General features: G+C 38.8%; 1 protein-coding gene across 1 annotated transcript in view; it reads right to left on the bottom strand.

The window, feature by feature from the left end:
• The window catches only part of OXCT1 (3-oxoacid CoA-transferase 1), a 154,901-nt gene that overhangs the window by 85,424 nt on the left and 46,826 nt on the right, over window positions 1–22,651 (bottom strand). Inside the window, exons 5-7 of the mRNA XM_050947017.1 lie at window positions 20,735–20,884; window positions 14,684–14,790; window positions 7,140–7,200 (exon numbers count right to left, since the gene is read on the bottom strand). Of these exons, the coding sequence (XP_050802974.1) occupies window positions 7,140–7,200; window positions 14,684–14,790; window positions 20,735–20,884 (318 nt within the window). The remainder of the gene's footprint in view (window positions 1–7,139; window positions 7,201–14,683; window positions 14,791–20,734; window positions 20,885–22,651) is intronic.

Genomic DNA, 22,651 nt, shown 5'->3' on the forward strand with positions numbered 1-22,651 from the left:
CAAAAGCATGAATGTCACATTATTATGGCAAAGGAATTTATCAACCCCAAAACAAAAAACCTAATGTGAGGAAGGGAGTTAAAATTCAGTCAGCAGAAAAGACCGAAACTGTTGAGAAGCAAGGACATAGTTTCTGTCAATACATGATAACTTAGTTCAGTTTATCAGTAAGAAAGAACAAAGCTTGTGACCATGGAAATAAACAGTTCAGCGAGGAAAACAGGATCAGGTCCAGACAAGCAAGCAGGCATATTTCAGTAGCACAAATGGCTCTGACAATTGTGAACAATTGATAAGCTTATATGGTCAGTGCCTGCCCAGTAACTTAGTTCTTAGTACAGAATAAACCCTCCCTTTACAGCCCACTGGATATTTGTAAGCACTCATCCCTACCCCCACCCCGCCTCCTTCCCCCGCAAGGTAGTCGTAGAAGTTTGATACAATTAGGATGACCTCTATATGTATGTACTGTTCTTATTTTTATCTTTGTTCAGGGTTCTCTCTTGACTTGTAACAATGTCTGTCTCTGTATATACAGATAAATGCAAATAAATTGATAAGAGAATGTATATAACTGGCCACTATAGCACCATATCTTTGAAGCTGCTTGTCAGTCTTCCCGGTACCGTAAATAAACCCCCTTCAGTATTGTCTGTGCTTGCCTGATTCTTTGGGAAAAGAATCTTTTTGCCTAACACTAACAACCAAGAAGTTTCATTAAAAATTTCCTAGTTTTCCATTGCAATTTCCAAAATTATCTCACCAGCTCTAGGTTTGACAAGCCACAAATTGGCCAAGTTTCACTCACAAACTTTGTGAACACGTTAAAGACTGAATTCTGTTTCCAGTAAACCTTGTGGGGAATTAGATTTTGTAACAATGTGAGTTTCAGATGGCTTAGGGCTTGATTGGGAACATTCATAGTTTTGACAGCTGACTACTTCCACTCCACTCTAGCTGATATTCTCAGGACAGAAGGCACAAATTGCTGCAGAAGAGTAGGAATTCTTGCATAGAAGCATTTTACCTTGAATGCATGCTGCCGAACACAATCGACTAACATTGGTTTCAAGAAGTCAATACACTGTGGGGAAAGTGCTTTTAACTATGCACACAACTCTACTCCTCCACTTGCTGCCAGGGTGAACCTTTGAAAAGTTGACCCTCAAAAGGTATATGAAGAAAAAAAAAAAAGGAAAGGGAAGCTCAGACAAGTCAGGGGTCTTGGTTTCAAAACATCCTTCAGGTAAAGACAAGTTTTGTTTGTGAATACAGCCATTTTATTGATGTGCAAAGGATAGATATTTCCATGCACGTGAGTGGGTGACAGGATCCCAGACTTTTTCCTGTGGAAACTACCTTGAACATCAGGATCCAGCTGAGGGAGCTGGATCCTGATGGAGTCCAACTACAAGAGCCAGGTCTTCAGCCCAATAGCTCTTTTCTCCCTGCCAGTCTTCCTTCATTTGGCTCAATCTGCCCCTTGACCTACTTCTATGGCACTGCAAGAGAGTTAGTTCTAAGATAAGCTCGCTCTCACAAAAATGCTCCATGCCTAACCACATCTTGACTTTCCTTTCCCATTTGCTGTCTGGTAACACAACAGCCAAGAGCTTCCATCCAATAGTACTCTGATTGCGCCACAATCTACCTTCATAAAAGTAAATTTATATTCTCATAGTTGAGGAAAAAAGCTAGAATGCCAAACCCCTGCTACTCCATTCCCTTTCAACAATACAGCAAGTTCCTATCACAGAGGCATATGAAGAAGGGAAAATAAGGATAGGCCCTATGAGAGATGAAAGGAGGCAAGTCAGACGGTGTAAGAATAGGAAAAATAATAGTTATAGTCAAAAAGTCTTCCTCAAAATTTGGTATTGCCCATAACTTTATAACCAACACTAACATGAGTCCCCAGAGTTTGGAATTCCATCCAAGACAGTTTGGGGAATATATCTATGTCAACAATACGACTGGAATTTACATCATCCATTTGTAGCAAGGACATGGCACACAGCGAACAGATACCATTTGGGAAGTTGAAACAGGGTCATCAACAACTGAATAGCTCTACACTGGTAAAACAATGAGGTTGCTACCGATCAACCATTGTCTTTTAATGACACTTTGCACAGAAAAACCCACAGAGGTGTTGGAGCATGGGAAAATCACCAGAAGGAAAGAGAGAGGAAAGTGTCTCAGCCTGTTTTTTAAAAGGAGATATGCCCTCTGAGCAAGGGGAACCATTTCATAGCCAGAAACAGAGAGAGAGGGCTGGAGGAGTTGGGGAAAGACTCTCAGGAGTGGTGAGGATTCAGAGGAGTGGGAGTGTGCCCTGGAGACCTAGAGGCAGAGACAGTGCCTGGATTCTGCCCAGACCCAGCAGGATCCAAAGGTTGGGTCCCATTAGAACAGCCTGGTGATGATCTGCTAGAGGGACTTGACCTGGATGTAACACCATCATTTGCCTTTTAGATGCCCACTAAGCTATGCGACTCTCTAGATCTATAAAACTGGGGAAATGATCCTGACCTCCCTCATAAAGTTCTTTGAGATCTACTGATGAAATGTGCTATCGGACCTTAGTATTATTGTGCATGCACGCGTGCGCGCACACACACACACACACACACACACACACACACACACACACACACACACACACACACACACAGAGTTATGGAAGGATGAATGGCAATTCTAAATTAAGGCTGCACAGTATTGTGAACTGCACTTAAAGAAGGTCTAAAACCCAGTTTCACACTTTAAAGATTAAATTTAGCCTCCAAACTTGGCACAGTAACTTCATTTTTTTAGTAAAATATTTCCTAACTCTAGTAGAGGAAACATTTTAAAATGTTCCCTTTCTCAGAGTTAGTGAGGTTCTCCGAGTGGGGAATAGATCCACACACAGAGCTATAGACGTAATTACATTGTTAGAGTGAGTATTTACATGTGAACATAATGAGAAGAAAATTTTAAATACAGAATGTAATACTTTAGGTGTAAGCATAGAAACAAATTGAAAGAGAACAGAATAAGCTTTAACTCCTCTGGTGTTTTAGTTTCATGTGGGGGGAGGGGGAACAAACCAGAAGGAACTGATATTGCCAAAACTTTGATCATTTAATGATTTTTCTCTGCTATAGTTTAATGTTCATATGATCTATATAAATTATGTAGTTTACTTAATACCTTTCTATGACCTTCAGTACTGGTCATGTGCAAGTTGAATTTGAAATCATGCAGTCTAACTTTCTGTGTAGGACTGATGAGGATGTGTCTAAGCAAAGATCCCCATAATCACACATGGTATTAGGTTTTATCCACGGATACTGTTTTACACCAAACTGTTCAGAAGAAATTTGTTCAAGCCAGTAAATACCTTGTGTATTTCCCTAGCAGGAACTTACATTTAAGACATTTCTGATCCAGTAAAGAAACTGAAATGAAAAGATTGAAGTTGGCCAGAGGATATTTTTTGCAAAAAACAATGCTGAAGGACAATATCTGAAAATATGCCCCAAGGGCTCTAAAGTCAATACCTCTAGGTTGAGTACGTTACCAGCAGTTTATATCAGTGATAATCTTGGTTCTCTTCTCCAAAATCCTCTCTGACAATAGATGGTTTAATTATTTACATCTCTTCAGGATTAAACAATACCTATGGGTTTTTTCCCCCTATACTGCTGCCAAATTCCCTCTCCTCTGAATTTAAAAAAAATAATTAAGGGTCTGTTCCTACTTTAGTTGAAGTCAATGTCAAAACTCCCACTACCTTCAACTGGATGGCAGAAGAACGTACATATTAAGGAATAAATTCTGCTTTCACATATTCATGTGCAATGCTCCCTGAAGTCTTCAAAACTCAGTGCGAAATCTTGCAAAGACAGGTTCTCATATGCATTGACTGACTGATTCCTCACACATTTCCTTCTTTTGGCCAGGGTGGAAATACCCTGAGAAGAGCATTTCCAGTAGTATGATAGTATTCACGCTCCTAGGAAGTGCAAAGGAATATGACACCCATCCCTAATTATACCTCAATAAAATGCGAGTTTGTCTGAAAAGTGGATAAAAGAAGTCAAACATATAAATACAGAGGGGAAGAAGCTAAAAATTATCTACAGCACCATAGACAAAGAATTGTATAAACTTATATAAATGTATAGTCTGTATTAATGAAAAAAATCCCAGGTACTCAAAAATGAATCCATAAATACACAGAGACGTGCAACTGATTTCTGTCACAGACACGTGCACTGCTCTTTGGTGATTATGAGTCAGAAGACTGAATTCTGGCATCACATGTCTGGATGCACAGAGGAGACAAAGTATCTAATTGTTATGACTTTGGTTATGACAGTGGAGTCCTTCCCACCCTCCTATTTATTCTTCTGTAAAATTGCTGAAAAACAATGCAGATGTGCCATCTTGCATAGAGCACTATCAGTAGTTGATGGCAGTGCAAGTGTTGAAGGACCCAAGGCAGCTATAGTTTATGACAAATATAACAACTAGTCTTAAATGGAATTACAGCAGTGAGAAATTCATATGGTATCTGTTTGTTGAGAAGAAAATTCTGCCCCTTCATCTGTGGGCAGAGAAATTTTCCTGGAAGCAGAAAGAGAGGATGCAATGTGAAAATAGAAGAAAAGTCTCTGCTCCACAGCCACTCTCTAAATACCAATGCATAATAGGCAGAGACAGAGTAGGCTAGAAGGGACTGAAGAATTCATTGCTACATCCAGCTTCAATTTTGAAATTGAAAAACTTTGTGAAAACAATTTTTGTTCTGTGCTGTTCATAAACTGTGCACTGTGAATACTCAATAATCAAGCAGTATGACTGGCAAGTGACCGAATATTGTTTGCTTTGATTGAACTGCAAGATCACAAAACAAAAAAGTTTCAGTTCCAGTTGCAAAATTTACTTTCCAGAAATGTTCAGACAGGCACAAATCTTTGCAAAAATCCAGAGTGGTGCAAATACAGTGTGCCATGATGCTCCCCTGTATTCACACCCTCCACACGATCACAATAATCTTTGTGCAAAGTATGCCTTCTGAGGTATCATTTGAGAACTCATGACTTGCTGATTAGTAATATCATGGTAAAATGTGTATATCAGCATTACGTGCAAAGTTTTAAAGTTTTATGATGTTAGACAAAAGTTTCTAACCATCGGAGGAGTGAAGTTCTGGAACAGCCTTCTAAGGGGAGTGGTGCTGGCAAAAGACATATCTGGCTTCAAGACTAAGCTTGATAAGTTTATGGAGGGGATGGTATAATGGGATAGCCTAATTCTGGCAATTAATTCATCTTTGACTACTAGCTGTAAATATGCCCAATGGCTTGTAATGGGATGTTAGATGGGATGGGATCTGAGTTACAACAGAGAATTCTTTCCTGGGTGTCTGGCTGGTGAGTCTTGCCCACATGCTCAGGGTTTAGCTGATCGCCATATTTGGAGTCGGGAAGGAATTTTCCTCCAGGGCAGATTGGCAGAAGCTCTGGGGTCTTTTTGCCTTCCTCTGCAGCATGGGGCACAGGTCACTTGCTGGAGGGTTCTCTGCACCTTCAAGTCTTTAAACCATGATTTGAGGACTTCAACGGCTCAGACACAGGTTTGATACCGGAGTGGGTGGGTGAGATACTGTGGCCTGCATTGTGCAAGAGGTCAGCCTAGATGATCATGATGGTCCCTTCATGACCTTAAAGTCTATGATTCTATGAAAAATGCATGTTCAAACTCACGTAGCACCAACTTGGTGAAACAGACCAATCTTGAACAAAGGTGGGTATGTTTGTCTTAATTTGCATTTAATGAACTTTGGATTCCACTGCAAATTAGCAAGCAGAACAGAAAGAAAATGTATCACAAAAGAAATCTCTTCACTTATTTTGTCAGTTATTGATTAATTTGAATTACAACAATACTTTATAGCAGACTAGTAAGCATACTGCATTTTAGCTTGTAAAAGTAATGAAACCTTAGTCACGTAGAGCTTACACCATAGCATCCACAATTACACCTTTGCTGAGAGGTAGGAAAAGATCACTATTTTTTCTGCAGACTATGTGGTTTAGCGAAATATAGATTATGAAAGTTTTGATGTACGTGCAATCATTGGTTCCTGAGTTTTTCAAATTACTGTATCAGCTGAGCAGACAGGCCCAGATTCTGCATCAGATCCGTTTGCAAGCATTTCCTTCTGAAGTCAATGTGACTTCACACAGGTGGTTCTAAAATGTAAGATCAGGGCCAAAAAGCAAGGTTATATTAGCCATTGCCCACTTGTCTTACATGCACAGATTTATAGATTGCAGGGCTAGAAGGTTCTATTGTGATCAGCTAGTCACACCTCCCATACAACACAGGCTATAAAGCTTCCCAGAAATAATTCCTAAAGTATTTCTTTTAGAAAAACATCCAATCTTGATTTTAAAATTGTCAGTGATGGTGAATTCACCATGACTCTTGGTAAATTGTTCCGATGGTTACTTACTTGCACCATTGAAAATGTATGCCTCATTTCCAGTCTGAATTTATCTAGCTTCAACTTCCAGCCATTGGATTGTATTATGCCTTTCTTTACTAGATTGAACAGTTCATTATTAAATATTTGTTCCCCATGTAGATATTTAGAGACTGTTATCAAATCACCCCTTCAACCTTTTGTTTGTTAAGCTAAATCGATAGACTGAAAGAGCTCAAATCACTATAAGGCATGTTTTCCAATCCTTCAATCATTCACATGGGTCTTCTCCGAACTCTCTCCAAATTTATCCACATCCTTCTCAAATTGTGGGCACTAGAGCTGGACATCATATTCCAGCAGTGGTGGCAAGCTTGAACCTGCAATGGGTCTTGGTCAGTAGGTTATGCACATATGTTCTAGAGTGATCAGAAAAGTTTTCCTAGCAGTGAAGGCAGAAATGCATACGGCACATATCAAATCTTACATTACAAAACAGTAGTTACAATGTAACAGTGAAGCTTTCTTTGACCCATTGCTTTGTAAATTAATGTATATAATCAAGTGACATTTCTTAGTTTAGCTTTAGAATTACCTGACAATATAATGATTTTACTCTGGAATAAGCAACAGTTACACAGAAAACATTGCTCATGCTTACCTCTACTACAGTTGTTTTGGCAGCTTTGCACATAGGTTGGTTGAAGTTTCTTGCAGTTTTCCTATCACAGAAAAAGAGAAAATAATCAACAGTAAGAGTAAAATTATAAGCATATCCATTTCAGAATTAGGCTATTACAACATGTTCCTGTAAAATAACTGTTTTCTTTCAGACAGCTGTGGATAAAATTGCTAGCAGAAGAGGGGAGAAAACCATAACAGCATTTTATAAAAAGCATATGAAAATGTTACATTTTGATAAATCACATGTTCTTTACAGCTTTCCATGACATTTAATGGCCACGTTAGTTTTTGCAATTAAATATTCAATTGATAAACTCACTTATTTAATTGTTCAGAGTCAACAGCAGTATGCTCTGTGCAATATTCCCCCTGGTTGCACTAATGCCTGTTGGATGAAATTCACTCCTGTGCAGAGGACCAGCAGGAAGCCTATAAAACCACTAAGGTCCCACGCATGACTTCAAAACATCACTTATGTGGCACATGGGAATCTCTGCCATGCTAATCCTGGGACTTTCTCAAACCAAGCCTGCCAGCTGTGACAAATTTCCCTATGTATTATTTTTGTAACGTGGAAAAATGGCATCTAGGGAGTAAGACAAAGAAATCAAACACTTTCCCTTATGACTTTATCAGAACTCGAACCCAGATCTTACCAGAAAGAAAGAAAAATCTATTGTGCCACCTCCACCTGAGATGTTACTTTTCAGAAAACAACACTTCCTTTGCAAAATTTTGGGCTATAATACCAAGTACATTCTACTTTCCAATGCAGTCAATAAAATTCTGCAGAAACTTTTTTCCATCAAAACCAAAGTGTTTCAGTGAACATTTCATCAAGAAAGTTTCTCAGGTCCAGAATGGAAATCAGAAACAGAAAGAGTCAGTCAGTCTCCTTCTCTTTAGCCCAGTGTACATGTCAGACCCAGGTTCAAAGTCCCTGCTCTGTCCAGTTCAGAGCAGGAACTTGACTGAGTGTTTCAGGTCCTAGCTGAGAGCCCTAAATACCAAGCTATTGGCTACTCTGGAGTTTCTCTGTCTCTCTCTTTCTTTCTCTCTCTCATTTTTGAAAGTTCTTGCTTTTGTTCCACACTGAAATGAAAACAAATTTCGAAACCTTGCAATGTCTGGCAAAAATTGAGTTGTTTTCTGGCCAGCCTTAACTTCTAAGTCTTTACTCCTTGTCTCTTCACCCTATTGTTTCGTGCACATCACTTGCTTTTATCATGCTGAACTTTGGGCTTCCACTGTCCCCTCCTGGTTTATGTTGTGCCAAATGCCTAGATGTAGCAAGCACGACAGTTTCTTTCTGGTTTCTAGTGTAGTACTAAGATGGAGTGAAAACAATTTAACAGTCCAAGGCCAAACAGAACAATTTCCATCTCTGTATTAACATTAACCAGCAACTATAAAATCTCTGGAAGAGACTAAAGGAGAAAAAAAGATATTTCATCTCACAGCATCTGACAGCACCATGTAGAGTACAGACACTGCATGCTCAGCTAGCAAGGGTACCAATAGTAGCATAGGCAGTGAGGCATAGTTTAGGTGAATAGAGTGCCCTATGTTCCTGAACCCTTGGGTATACATCCTACGTGGCTCTCTACATGCCCACGCAATGCCTCCCATGTCTACACCACTCTCCAGCTGCTGGAGCCTCTCTCTGGTGCCTTCCCAATGCCAGAGCTTTTTGCCAAGGCAGTGAAATCTACACACCGAAATGAGTGTAACTGCGTAACTAACGTACTCTACATACCGCTGTAAGTGTAGACAAGGCTTAAGGAAGTTGCCAAACTCATTTATATCTTTTACTGGACCAACTTCTGTTCGTGAGAGAGATAAGCTCTAATCAAAGACGCTGGTCCAATCAAAGATATTACCTCAGCCACCCTGTCTCTAATATACTGGGACCAACATGGCTACAACACTGCATACAATATACAATCTCATTTATGTAAGTTTTTACACCTGTGAAACTACTGATTTCAATGGCATTACTCCAGATTTATAGCAACCTGAAATCAGAATTAGACCAAAAGTCATCTTTCAAAAGGTTCACTCATTGATCCATTGAAAAACTGAGGTTTTACAATAACTTTCCAATGCAAAATACCATTGAGATCCTTGGGTTTCCAAGGATTTTCTAGTGATGTAGTTTGATTCCCCATTAATTTTATTTAATGTTTCCAGATTCTGAACAGCATTCCAGTATCAGTGCTTCTATCTGGTTCTAACCATTTGAATAGCACTGATAGTAACCTCTGAGTCTCCTTGTTATTGGGAGAGATTGATGCCAATAGTTTGGAGACCAAAGAAAGGTTTGTGATGCCAGTAAACTAACCCATATTTTTCTAGATATACTTAGACCCACCCAGCTTAGAAGGATAACATTTATGTTGCAAGAAAAATTCCTTTTATTAGGCTTGCTATTTCAGTCTTTGCCAAACTTATCCTGTTAAGTATGCTAAAAATAATCATGTCTGATAATGGTGAAGTGGTAACATTTTTAAATAGTGAAATTAAGGGAAAAACTTAAATTTGATTTTGCCAGAATTTTAATGTTTTTTTGTTTTCAAAATCTGATCTGGAAAGTAATATTTTTACATAATAGCATTACATCAATAGCAGTCTGATAACATAGGCATTCTTGTTGATTATTTGATCTAATTTCATTAGAATCTGACTAATGTAAACAGTTCAATTTTCTGTTAACCTTCTGTATGAAAGCTTTATTATAAACAAATCTTGAATAGCAACACACAACAAATGCATCTCAAGTATTAAGTGTATTGTCGTCCAGGTGGTCTTACTGAAGTCAATGGGAGTTTTGCCATGAACTTAAAATGGGAGCAAAGTTTCCAGGTAAACAAACAACAAGCAATATTAAGCACAGACATGGACAGACAATAAAAAGCATCTTAGTTTTAATATCGAGGTATCACATTTAGCAGGGAAAATGTTTATGTGCTAAAATGTACATTGAATTTGGGGAGTCTTGTCACAAAAAATAAAAAGCTAAAGAGAAATTTGAAAATGGTATCTGTCATGTAAAAATTAGATGCAATTCAAAGGTTTCACTCCAAGAAATCAAAAGTTTTCCAATATCACTGTGGGGAAAAAAAATACATTCACACAAATACTAATACAGTCACATAAATAGCTGCAGTGTGTTAAAAGCTAACAAAGTCAGGTGTTGCCTATGGGCTTGAACACTCAGCCTCATATCCCCAGCTGCTATGTAGCTTGTAAATTCAGTTACTGCACTTGCATACACATGCATAGTGTCCGATTTTCACTAGTTGTGTGGAAATACACACATATATATATAGGAGTGCACAAATGAGCTTTAAAAACTGAATTGATAACATTCTTTTTCAGACAACGGTTTCTGCAGTACACGTTCATTTGCATATCTATAGTGGGGAGACTCACTGATCATATCAATTTGAGTTATGGGTTGGATTGGCAGATTTCGATTTTATATATAATTACGACAGATAACATCAATGTTTATTTTATACTTTTTTTATTTTTATCAATTTAATTTTTCACAGTTGCAGAAAATTGAGAGGGCAGACAATTATTTAACAATAGAAGATACTGAGATTCAAAAAGTTAAAGCTTGATAACCATTAAAAATTGTCAGCCTCATGTACCAAAATAGACAAAGTTAATATATTTAAATCAAACTCTAAAATAAGTTCTCAAGGAAAATTGTTCTTATTTTATTGATCTGTAAATTTCAGTTATCACTGGGAATTTTTTTTTAAGTTTGTGCGAGTGTGTACAGTGAAATCCATGCTTCCCAACAAAAATCTAATCTTTCCAACTCTAGGTTAGAGGCTCCTTGTGAGTGACATATTACAATCTCTGAAGATGCAGAAGGGCCTTAAGGTAACATTCTCTAGAGGCTTACTGTTATAGGCACGGACCCAGATCATACACTATTTTTTAACCTTCCTGAACTGCCAACTTCCTTAAACTTATGTCAGACACAAAGCTTCACAAAGGATGTTAGTAGTGGAAGCATCTTCCTCCCTCATCCTTGTTTATTGTCCATATATCTAAAGCAAACATTTTAAAATGTCCAGGGTAGAGCATAGCTGTTAAGGTCATCTAGATAACAAGCAGACTCAACAGGCAAACACATGCCAGCCAAATCAACAAGTCCATTCTCCCAGTTTTGAAATCTAAGATGCCTCAGTGCATGTCAAGAGCAATCATCATGAAGGCAAAAGGTAGTGAAACCAGTTGCATGTAGCTTATAAAGGCCCTAAATAACTTGCATCCAATCTGTACACAATGGTGTTTAAAGTCATGCCATAGGCTAAATTCACAAGTAGCAGAGCTCCCTGAAAAATGGGTCCTTGTGCTGGCGCAACGCATAGCAGCTCCATGTTTACGGGGAGGACCAGCAAGGGCCAGAACAAAACCAAAACTGAGTGGTATTGGCTAGGTTGGTGGCTTAAATGCAGAAGGGCTTGTGAAGACAGGAGGTGGGGCTGGTAGAACAGAGGAAGCGAGGATGATAGCGTAGAGAAGGTAGGGTTGGTGGCACAGAGGGCACTGGGATTATTTAGTCTGTGGAAGAGAAGAATGAGGGGGGATTTGATAGCTGCTTTCAACTACCTGAAAGGGGATTCCAAAGAGGATGGATCGAAACTGTTTTCAGTGGTAGCAGATGACAGAACAAGGAGTAATGGTCTCAAGTTGTAGTGCGGGAGGTTTAGGTTGGATATTAGAAAAAACATTTTCACTAGGAGGGTGGAGAAACACTGGAATGGGTTACCTAGGGAGGTGGTGGAATCTCCCTCCTTAGAGGTTTTTAAGGTCACGCCTGATGAAGCCCTGGCTGGGATGATTTAGTTGATGACTGGTCCTGCTTTGAGCAGGGGGTTGGACTAGATGACCTCCTGAGGTCCTTTCCAACCCTGATATTCTATGAACAGGGAGCATAACCGGAGCACCTGGAATATCCACTCATATAGCAGCTCTCTAAGGAAGCTCCAACTAGCAGAGTTCCTGGGATGCACTAGTGAGAACTGACGTTTTCCTTGCTAACCAGAGGGCACATCTACCCCAAACCAATGAAATGAAATTCTCCTGTGTGCATCCTTGTCATAGCTGGCAGAGGAAGGAGTAATTTACACTCCCCTGGTTTAATCAGATCCAAATCTTGGATTAGTTGGTCCTCTTTAAGACATTAGAATATTTTGGTCATTATCTTGGTAATGTTGCACTGTAATTGACATTGGTATCTATTAGGGAGACCAGGCTTGCTAGGCAAAGACTGTCTAGAACTTAGTCTGCTCAGTACGTTTGGAGACAATTTGCTGCATTAAACAAAAATGCTGCAGACTACAAAACAAGACTTTGTTCAGCAATCCTGTCTCAATCCTTCTTCCTGGAAGACATGCTGCAGTTCAGCCATACATTGTTGGGCTAAACGCAGGAATCAGTTGGTAAATTACAGTTTATATGCAGGAAGTCAGATTAGAAGATCACACTGGTCCTTTCTGGCCTTAAAATCTATTAAATATACCTTAATCCATCCTTCAGAGTGCAAAAGAAGAACACTTTCACTTCTGCCCTTAGCCTGAAGGTGAGCAACAGCCTAGATGGGTGGCAGAAAGGTGGCAAAGGCATAGGGGATCCACTGTTAAAATGTGGCAAATCCCAGCAAGCAAACTGCTCCTGTAGCCACTGAGTCACAGTCAATATCAGAAATAGTTCAGTTCATTTAGTGGAGGTCATAAATCTCAGGGCAATAATGTTGGTGGAATGGACCCTCTTGGTACTGAAAACATGTCAGAATGGAGCATCAGGCCACACAGTAGGTAAAATAAGTCTACTCTAGTCTATTGCAATTTTCCCTTTGAGGAGTTCCTGGCAGGCCTCGGGATAAAAAAATCAGAGTATCTGTAGTAGGACTGCTCTCTACTCTCAGGCTGATGGAGACCATTAGTTTACAATTAGGTTACTTGATCTGGCAATCTGCTAGTTGGAAATTTGCAGAAAGGAGCAAAGAAGATCAAATCTTGGCTGGAGGTACCCAGGCCTGATACCATTTCCTAAACCAGAGATGTTTCCTCCTCTCCTCAGTTGCTGTCAAATGGGGAAGCAGAGCTTTCAGATCTCCTCTCCAAGTGAAGTATTCCTGATATTAATGGTGCTTCAGGAATGTGGGAGGTATAGAAGTAAGGTGCAGGGAGCAGGAGGGAAAAAGGAACATACAATGGGAAGTGAGTAGCAAGAGGGAGACCGATATGATGCAGCAGAATGTGGAAAAGAGACGGAGAATGGGACAGGTATGTGATTGTAGAGAAAGAGGGAAAATGTGGGGGGCAAGCAAATGCTAGGGGAAAGATATGGGATTGGAGGCTGTGTGGTGCATGGAGGGACAGGTAGAAGAGATAGAATGACAGCTCCCAATGCCCACACCCCAGGGGGCAGGAGAAGGTAAGTGAACAGCCAACAAGGTCGCCTACATCTCTTTGTGTGTGCACATTTAAAGTTCAATGCTCAACCAGAAACAATCACTCATTTGGAAGTGGGAGAGGGAGGGAAGCTTCCTCCTAGAGGCTCATAAATCACAAGGCAGGCAAAAAACAATGCCACTGATTTAAATACCATGATTTTTAAGACAGACCAACAACTGCACGTTTCCTTTTGGAATCTGACTTTGTAAACACTTGGGATTTTTTGCACTCCTTATTTCCTCTAATATTTAAAAGGGGTGGATTACTTGACTTTCCAGTTTACTGTAAGAAAGTGCGCTCAGCTAGCACAACACTTACCTCTTCTTCTGTTAGCAGCAAAAAACAAACAAACAAACAAAATGTGTTAAACATAAGCAAATCTCTCCTGTTTAAATGGAAGAGAAACCACAGGAGCAATACAGCTGTCTAGTCATACCTTGGTCTCAGACTGTGGCTAAAGTTGTGTTGCACAGTTCTTTAAGGGGACCTGGACATAACTCATAACCAGACATACCCATGAGTGTTTCCATCACAAAGGATGATATATAATGGCATAAAGTGTCTGATCCTTCACCAGTGAAGTCAATAGGAATTGAACCACAGACTTCAACAGGTCAGAATTAAGTTTACTGGTTGGACTGCAGACTAAATGTAGCTGGCTCTTGTTGTCACCTGTGACCCTACCCAATATACTGTCCTTAATTTTTTTTTTTTTAAATCTGACACCTTTATTCAAAAGTTTCAGTCTGTACAGAAAGCTACTATGTTTTCCAGGAACTGTTAGTGGCTTTTATCAGCCATGCCATATTTTTATCACTTTTTTTATTTTACAGCTGTTCTTGTATTCTTGAAAACTATTAATATACGCAATTATTTTTGACCTTTTATAGAATTATAATTTGACAGTAGGGCAAAGCAAAATGAATAAAAGTGAAGTCAGTAAGATATTCATTTGCCATCAAACAGGAGACAGGATTCCATTTCCCTTTCATATTGTTCCAAACTATTTTAGGATCCTCCTCCACTGGCAAACAGCCCATACCTGAAGATAACGTTTCCTGCACGATCAGCCTTCCATGCCTTCACAAGTGCAAAATCACCTGTAATTGACTTCTCCATAATATAGTGACGACCGTCAAACTCCCTCACCTGTAGGGAACAATAGTGCACTGCTGAGATGCAGGCATCAGCAAACAGACTTCTTATATAATAGTTATTTTGTGTGATTTATTTTACAGACAATTCAATTTAAACCTTCTTTTGCGTCTATGTGTAGTTATGTCTTATAGCTCAAGTGGGTAATAATAGAGGAGCATGGGGAGGCAATAACTATAATTTATAGTTGCTATCGCTTCCCTGGTAAGGGAAAAATAAAACTGTAATTCAGTAGCTGTTCCCACTGCACCACCTACTGGAATTCAGCAAGCATTATGCTATACTTCCAGCAGCTCACACAAAATAACAGTTCCTTAGTGCTGCAGCAGTGATATTTACAGTTTGTATTCACACTGAGTGAAATTCATCCAGATGCAGAGGACCCGCCCAAGGTCTATGTGCCTCTTAAATCCAGTTTTGAGGGTCTAAGTGATACATAGCCCTCATGCAGTCATTTGGTACAGGGGTGAATTTTACCCATTGTTCTCTGAAATTATCATCTTTTGGTGCTGGGTAATTTGAAAATTTAACTCATAAATGGACCAAGAACCAACTATTTTAATAGCTCCATTAAATTAGATGCAACTTGTAATTAGCTACAAAGTTAGTTTCTATACTTGTCAAGCAAATAATTTTCCTAAATTATGCCCTAACAGGGCTCTTAAAACTTAAATGAAGCGAAGCAAAGCAAAACATGGGATGTTCATTAAGGCAGAAACTGAAGTCCGGCTATGACAGTCCAGTAAAATTATCCCTAGATTTTATAAAACACAACTCTGTTCTCTTCATGATTGTTTACTGATGCTCAAAGCAAAACTGTTGTATAGGGATCAGGAACCTAGACAGAACAGGCTGTCAGTGGAAATCAGGTTAGTCACCAGAGGACAGGCAGTATGGGTACGTCATCCATCAGCATGTTTAGTTTTTTAATTATCCATTACTGAGGTCCAACAGCAAAGGTCATGGGCCTTAGAAGCAGAATCTGGATTATCCATGCTGAACTGTGTTAGAGTATATAGATGAAAAAAATTCAGTGATCAAAATTTTTAACAGTTTCTTGCGCATTATCAAATTCAAAACCAAACCAAACTGAAATAAAAGAGCAAGCCAAGCTCCATGCAGTTTTAAATTATAAAAGCACTATATAAGAGTCAGGTATTAATTATTATTGAATGCAATTTACACCTAAATCTTGCACTTAAAAAAAAAAAAAAGAGAGAGCTGTGCTCTCTAATGGTTAGCAAAAAGAATCAAGGAGACCAAGATGATCCTGGATTCTAATCCTACTGCATGGATTGAATGACCACTGGAGAACGGCATAAATCTATATGAGGGAGAGGAGTCTAAACTAGTTGACGGTGAAGCTCCCTTACCATTCTCTATGCCAGGTCAACGAATCCTGAATGGCTACATAACCTGAATAAAGGGGGGTGCTAACCAGTTTTCTACCTACAGACTTAATATTGGTTTAGGATTGAGTTCCTCTGCAGTGTGTTACATAGCTGCTGACAGTGCAACAACAGGAAAGTCAATAGACTTCCTCTGACCTCAATTATTAAGCTTAAAAAAAAAAATCTCACTCTGAGGCCTGGGTTAATAGACTGGATTGCTTTTAAGTTTGTAAAAACACAAACAAAAATGTTATTTTTTTGGTGTATTTAATTACACTGGCACTCAGCGACACCAATCAGATCAAAGAAGTCCATATTTAATTTTAACTAAAACTTCACAGACATGAATAAATTTCAAGTGAATCTCTCTTATTCCTTTGTTGTCACTTAGCCAAGATACATAATCTAGTTCATTTAATTTATAAGGAAAGAATAATCCCTCCAGCCTCCTAATCAGTTTTATATTCTTTCTGAACACTAATATTTTCATTAGTTCTTAAACTGAAGCTTCTGTGATAGGTCTGCTTTGCTGTGACAGTAAAAAAAAACAACCTTATAATCTAATTGAAAAACATGTTGATTCAGGAACAGCTCAAACAGATATTGTAATTACTGTAATGTTAACAGAGAAATGCCCTAGCTATAAACAAAACAATTTATTTTATTAAATATGTCTAAAGCAATTTTGGTGTATTTTAGATTCAAACTTCATAAGCCTTCAAATGAAAAGGCAAATTATAGTTTAAGAACTTCCTTTGCAACTTGGTTTTTAATCATACTGCCTTTTATGCTTACAGTTTTGATCAGCTCAACTTTCCTACCCTCTGAATTCCTTTAAATATTGAGGTTTCCTATTAATGTCTTATTGAAATGAGTAAAAGTATCTTCTCTCCCCTAATCCCCAACCCAATTAAGATTAATAGAAATTGTGCACATCCATTGAGAGGTAAACGGTGATAGCAATATATATATATAAACACACACTTGGTGTATTAATAGGGCCAGTTCACAAAGCTGAAAACAATTATGAGCCAAATCAGTTGGGAGGAAGAATTTAATCAAAAAAATGTGAATGAGAATTGGGAATCATTTAACAACACTTCACAAGAAGCCCAAAAAGCCAGAATTTTACAATTGAGGAAGAAGATAGGTTAAAAATCTGACCTGGTTTAGAGGGAAAGTGAATGAAGCTATAAAAAAAATAGAAAGGGGAAGTTGATAGTAATAAATATAAATCAGAAGCTAGGAATTGTAGAAAACTGATAACAGAACCCAAAAGGACAAAAGGAGAACTCTATGGCCAGCAGAGCTAAGGACAATAAGGAGGTGTTTTTTAAATATATTCGGAACAAAAAAAAAAAAATCCTCGCAATGATATTGGTCCGTTACTAGATGTAAATGGTAGAATGGTCAATAAAAATGCAAAAAAACAGAAGTTTTCAGTAAATAATTCTGTTCTGTACTTGGGGAAAAACAGATGATATAGGGCTCATCAAAGGTGAGAACACTCTTTCCATTCCACTAGTATCATAAGAGGATTTTAAACAGCTGCTATTGACGTTAGACATTTTAAAATCAGCAGGCCCTGATAACTTGCATACAATTTTTTTTTAAGAGCTGGTTGAGGAGCTCACTTCACCATTACATGTTGATTTTCAATTAATCAGTCTTGGAGCCCTGGGGAAGTTCCAGACAATTGGAAGAAAGCTAAAGTTGTGCCAGTTTTTAAAGAGACTAAACAGGATGACATGGGCAATTAAAGGCCTGCCAAACTGACCTTCTGGGCAAGATAATGGAGCAGCTGAAAAGGGACTCGATTAATAATTAAAGAGGGTACTATAATTAATGCCAATGAATCTGAGTTAATGGAAAACGTATCTTGTCAACTAACTTGATATCTTTTTTTGGATGCAATTACAAGTTTGGCTGATAAATGTAATACTGTAAGGCCACATAGGTACCACATAACATTTTAATTAAAAAACTAGGATGATATCAAATGAACATGGAACACAGTAAATGGATTAAAAATTGGCTAATGGATACATCTCAAATAGTAAATGGTGAATCATCATCAAGCAGGTGTGTTTCCAGTGAGGACCTGCAGAGATCAGTTCTTGGCCCTAGTCTATTTAACATTTTTATCAATGACCTGGAAGAAAACAAAGTCATCACTGATCAAGCTTGTAGATGAAATAAAAATTGAGGGAATGGTAAATAATGAAAAGAACAAGTCACTGATTCAGAGCGATCTGGATTACTTGATAAACTGGGCACAAGCAAACAATATGCATTTTAATACAGCTAAATGTAAATGTATACATCTAGGAATAAGGAGTGCAGGTCACACCTACAGAATGGGGAGGACTCTGTGCTGGGCGTGGGGGGCTCTCAATGTTCCTCTGTGGCCAAAAGAGCTAATGCAATCCTGGGATGTGTAAACAGGGGAATCCTGAGTAGAAGCGTATTTGGCACTGATGTGACAACTGCTGAAATACTGTCTAGTTCTGGTGACAAGACAGACATGGTCAATTGGAGACGGTTCATAGAAACACACAAGGATGATTAAAGGATTAGGAAACATGCTTTAAAGTGATTAACCCAAAAAGCCCAATCTATTTATTTTAACAAAGAGAAGGTTAAGCGTTATTATAGTCAATAATTGTCTACTTGGGAACAAATATTTAATCATGGGCTCTTCAGTCTAATAGAGAAAGGTATAATATGACCCAGGGGCTGGAAATTGAAGCTAGACAAGTTCAGACTGGAAATAAGGTGTACATGTTTTGACAGTGAGGGTCACTCACCATTGGAACAAATTTACCAAGGTCCATTGTGGATTTTCCACCACTGACAATTTTTAAATCAAGATTTGATGCGTTTCTAAAAGATCTGCTCTAGGAATTATTTTGGGCAAGTGTTATGGCCTGTGTTATACAGGAAGTCAGACTCAATTATCACAATGGACCTTCGTTGAATTGCAGCAAGTTTTTAGTTATATAATAACCTTTTTCTAACCTCTTTGCCAAGTGATCCAAACCTTAACCATCATGTTTCTTTAAAAACCATTAGGAAAAAAGGAAGACTGAACTATGCAAGAAAGAGCAGGGATGAAAACCACCACCATCTGTCTCAAGAACTGTGGTGTCAATATTATTGATTATCATTCATCTGCAGACAGTGAGGACATAAATCCCAGAATAGACATGAGAAATGTAATTTCTCACAACAGTGGAAGAAGGCTGGAGCATCTAAAAATACTTACAAGAGCATAACAAAGAACAATTCTTCTGAAAAAGAAAAAACCTCAAGGAGCCAAAGGTTCAGTTATAGGGCTTTACGAGGAGCTACTTAATAAAATGAAATCTATACTGAAAATTGACATGGAGGGAGGCAACCAAACAAGAATAGTTAGATTGTTTTGTGGGAAGGGTTTGGGGAAACATGGAGGGAAGCAGGAGAATGAGTTGATTCTTGCAAAAAAAACACAAACCACAAATGAGGATATGAAGGGCTTCTAAAAATATGTCAAGAGAAAATAGATATGCTAGAGAGAAAGTGCCATTTAATAAATGGAGGAGAAAGATTAAATTAGATGTTAAAAAAACCACAGTGACAAGTTCAGTATAAAATGTAGATTAAGTTGATGATTACTCAGTGTCTTCAGATATAGAATTATTACTATAAAATCGATCTTCTTGTACAAGAAGAAAAGGAAAGTTGTTTGGACAATTAGGAAATTATTTTAAAAATAGCTATCGACAAACAGTAGAGAATATTTGGAAAAAAGCATTGCTTTAGCCCTAATGATGATGAAGTTAACCTTCGCTGTGGTGCAATACTGATCTTCAGCAGTTGAGAGAACATTCATTAGAAATTATATTATATATAATAAACTAATGGATAATGTTGAGTTATACACATATGTTCCCGTTCTCCAGATTCTGTCCCTTTGATTTCCATATGAGAGACTCATTTCTCAATTTAAAACAGTGCCTTTTTCCGCATCTTTTTAATTTCAAAGCCTTATACCAAACCACATTTCAGCTATTAGTACCCAAGATCAGGTCTACACAACAGATTTATATTAGTATAACTACATCGCTCAGGGGAAAAAAAAAAATCCACACTCCCGAGGGACAAGTTATACCGACCTGGTGTAGACAGCACTATGTCAGAGGGAGAGCTTCTCCCATCAACATAGCTACTGCCTCTCATGGAAGTGGATTAACTACGCCAATAGGAGAAGCTCTCCCATCGACGAAGAAGCATCTTCATTTAAGTGCTACAGCAGTGCAGCTACACCAATACAACGTTTTACGTGTAGACCTGCCCTCAGAGCGGTTTCTGAATGCGTTCATGCTAAGAGAGCAGCCTTCTCTTTAACAAGTCAACTTCCTGACCCTTCTGAATTCACATAATTATTAATCTGTAACCTCAAGATTCAGATGGTCTCAGAAGAGGTTACATTGCTGTTTATCCTGTGAATCAGCAAGGAATTCAGATTCTAAACCTGAAGGTTTTAGTACAACAGAATGGCATCTTACCTCTCTTGGCTGACTGGCAATGGCAATGCTGCCATCTTTGTTGTATTTGATAGGTGCTCCTCCTTCTTGTACCAATGTTCCATAGCCTGTGCTTGTGAAAAATGCTGGAATGCCTGCCCCTCCTGCACGGACTCGCTCAGCAAGTGTACCCTGGAGGAGAACAAGTTCAGAAGCAAACAATGATGACTTGGATTTGATTTTCCTGTAAGAACATCCACTTCAATAAGAGACATTTTTGTGTGTGTGGGGGGGTTGTTCCTGTATCTTGGGATTTTTCCTTTTGATCTTATTAGAAACATTGAAAAATAGTCTATTTCCCCCTCTTGTTATTTGACAATGAAACCCTTCCTCTTGGCCATCAGTTACTAAATAGCACACCGTAGCTGAACTCCACCATTCACTCAGTATTCAACTTCTTGTCTCCGTATTTTATAACCCCCTTTTCTCTAGCTTGTTTACGGATATATTACTCAAATTCATGCACTCTTTGTTCTCTTCCTATTCCCCACTTGGCTATCAGCATTAGTAGAAACAGCCTTTTTTACCAACCTACATATTTGTCTAATTTCTAGTTCTCGTGCTCTGAAGTCTCTAGGGAAACATAACAATGGATGCAATATTCAAAACTGAGGCAGCAATTCCTATTGGTTTCAGCAGGAGGCTGGGAGTCAGTAAAGCCTGGGTTCTCTTCTTGAGTGCCAAATAAGCAGTGGTGATTGTGAGGCTGGCAAGCCAAGTGCCAGCTCTTCTCAAGGCTTTTGGCTTCAACTAAGCACAGACCGGTTCATTGCTGGAAACCAGTTGTTTCACTTGTAGTATGGTTAAGATGGGTATTGTACTTATAGATTCATAGACTCTAGGCCTGGAAGGGACCTCGAGAGGTCATCGAGTCCAGGCCCCTGCCCTCATGGCAGGACCAAATATTGTCTAGACCATCCCTGACAGACATTTATCTAACCTACTCTTAAATATCTCCAGAGATGGAGATTCCACAACCTCCCTAGGCAATTTATTCCAGTGTTTAACTACCCTGACAGTTAGGAACTTTTTCCTAATGTCCAACCTAAAGCTCCCCTGCTGCAGTTTAAGCCCATTGCTTCTTGTTCTACCATTAGAGGCTAAGATGAACAAGTTTTCTCTCTCCTCCTGATGACACCCTTTTAGATACCTGAAAACTGCTATCATGTCTCCTCTCAGTCTTCTCTTTTCCAAACTAAACAAACCCAATTCTTTCAGCCTTCCGTCATAGGTCATGTTCTCAAGACCTTTAATCATTCTTGTTGCTCTTCTCTGGACCCTCTCCAATTTCTCCACATCTTTCTTGAAATGCGGTGCCCAGAACTGGACACAATACTCCAGCTGAGGCCTAACCAGCACAGAGTAGAGCGGAAGAATGACTTCTCGTGTCTTGTTTACAACACACCTGTTAATGCATCCCAGAATCACATTTGCTTTTTTTGCAACAGTATCACACTGTTGACTCATATTTAGCTTGTGGTCCACTATGACCCCTAGATCTCTTTCTGCCACACTCTTTCCTAGACAGTCTCTTCCCATTCTGTATGTGTGAAACTGATTGTTCTTTCCTAAGTGGAGCACTTTGCATTTGTCTTTATTGAACTTCATCCGGTTTACCTCAGACCATTTCTCCAATTTGTCCAGATCATTTTGACCGTGTCCTCCAGAGCAGTTGCAATCCCTCCCAGTTTGGTATCGTCTGCAAACTTAATAAGCGTACTTTCTATGCCAACATCTAAGTCGTTGATGAAGATATTGAACAGAGCCAGTCCCAAAACAGACCCCTGCGGAACCCCACTTGTTATACCTTTCCAGTAGGATTGGGAGCCATTAATAACTACTCTCTGAGTACGGTTATCCAGCCAGTTATGCACCCACCTTATAGTAGCCCCATCTAAA

The sequence above is a fragment of the Gopherus flavomarginatus genome, chromosome 3 (genome assembly GCF_025201925.1).
Source record: "Gopherus flavomarginatus isolate rGopFla2 chromosome 3, rGopFla2.mat.asm, whole genome shotgun sequence".
In the NCBI taxonomy this organism is placed as follows: domain Eukaryota; kingdom Metazoa; phylum Chordata; order Testudines; family Testudinidae; genus Gopherus; species Gopherus flavomarginatus.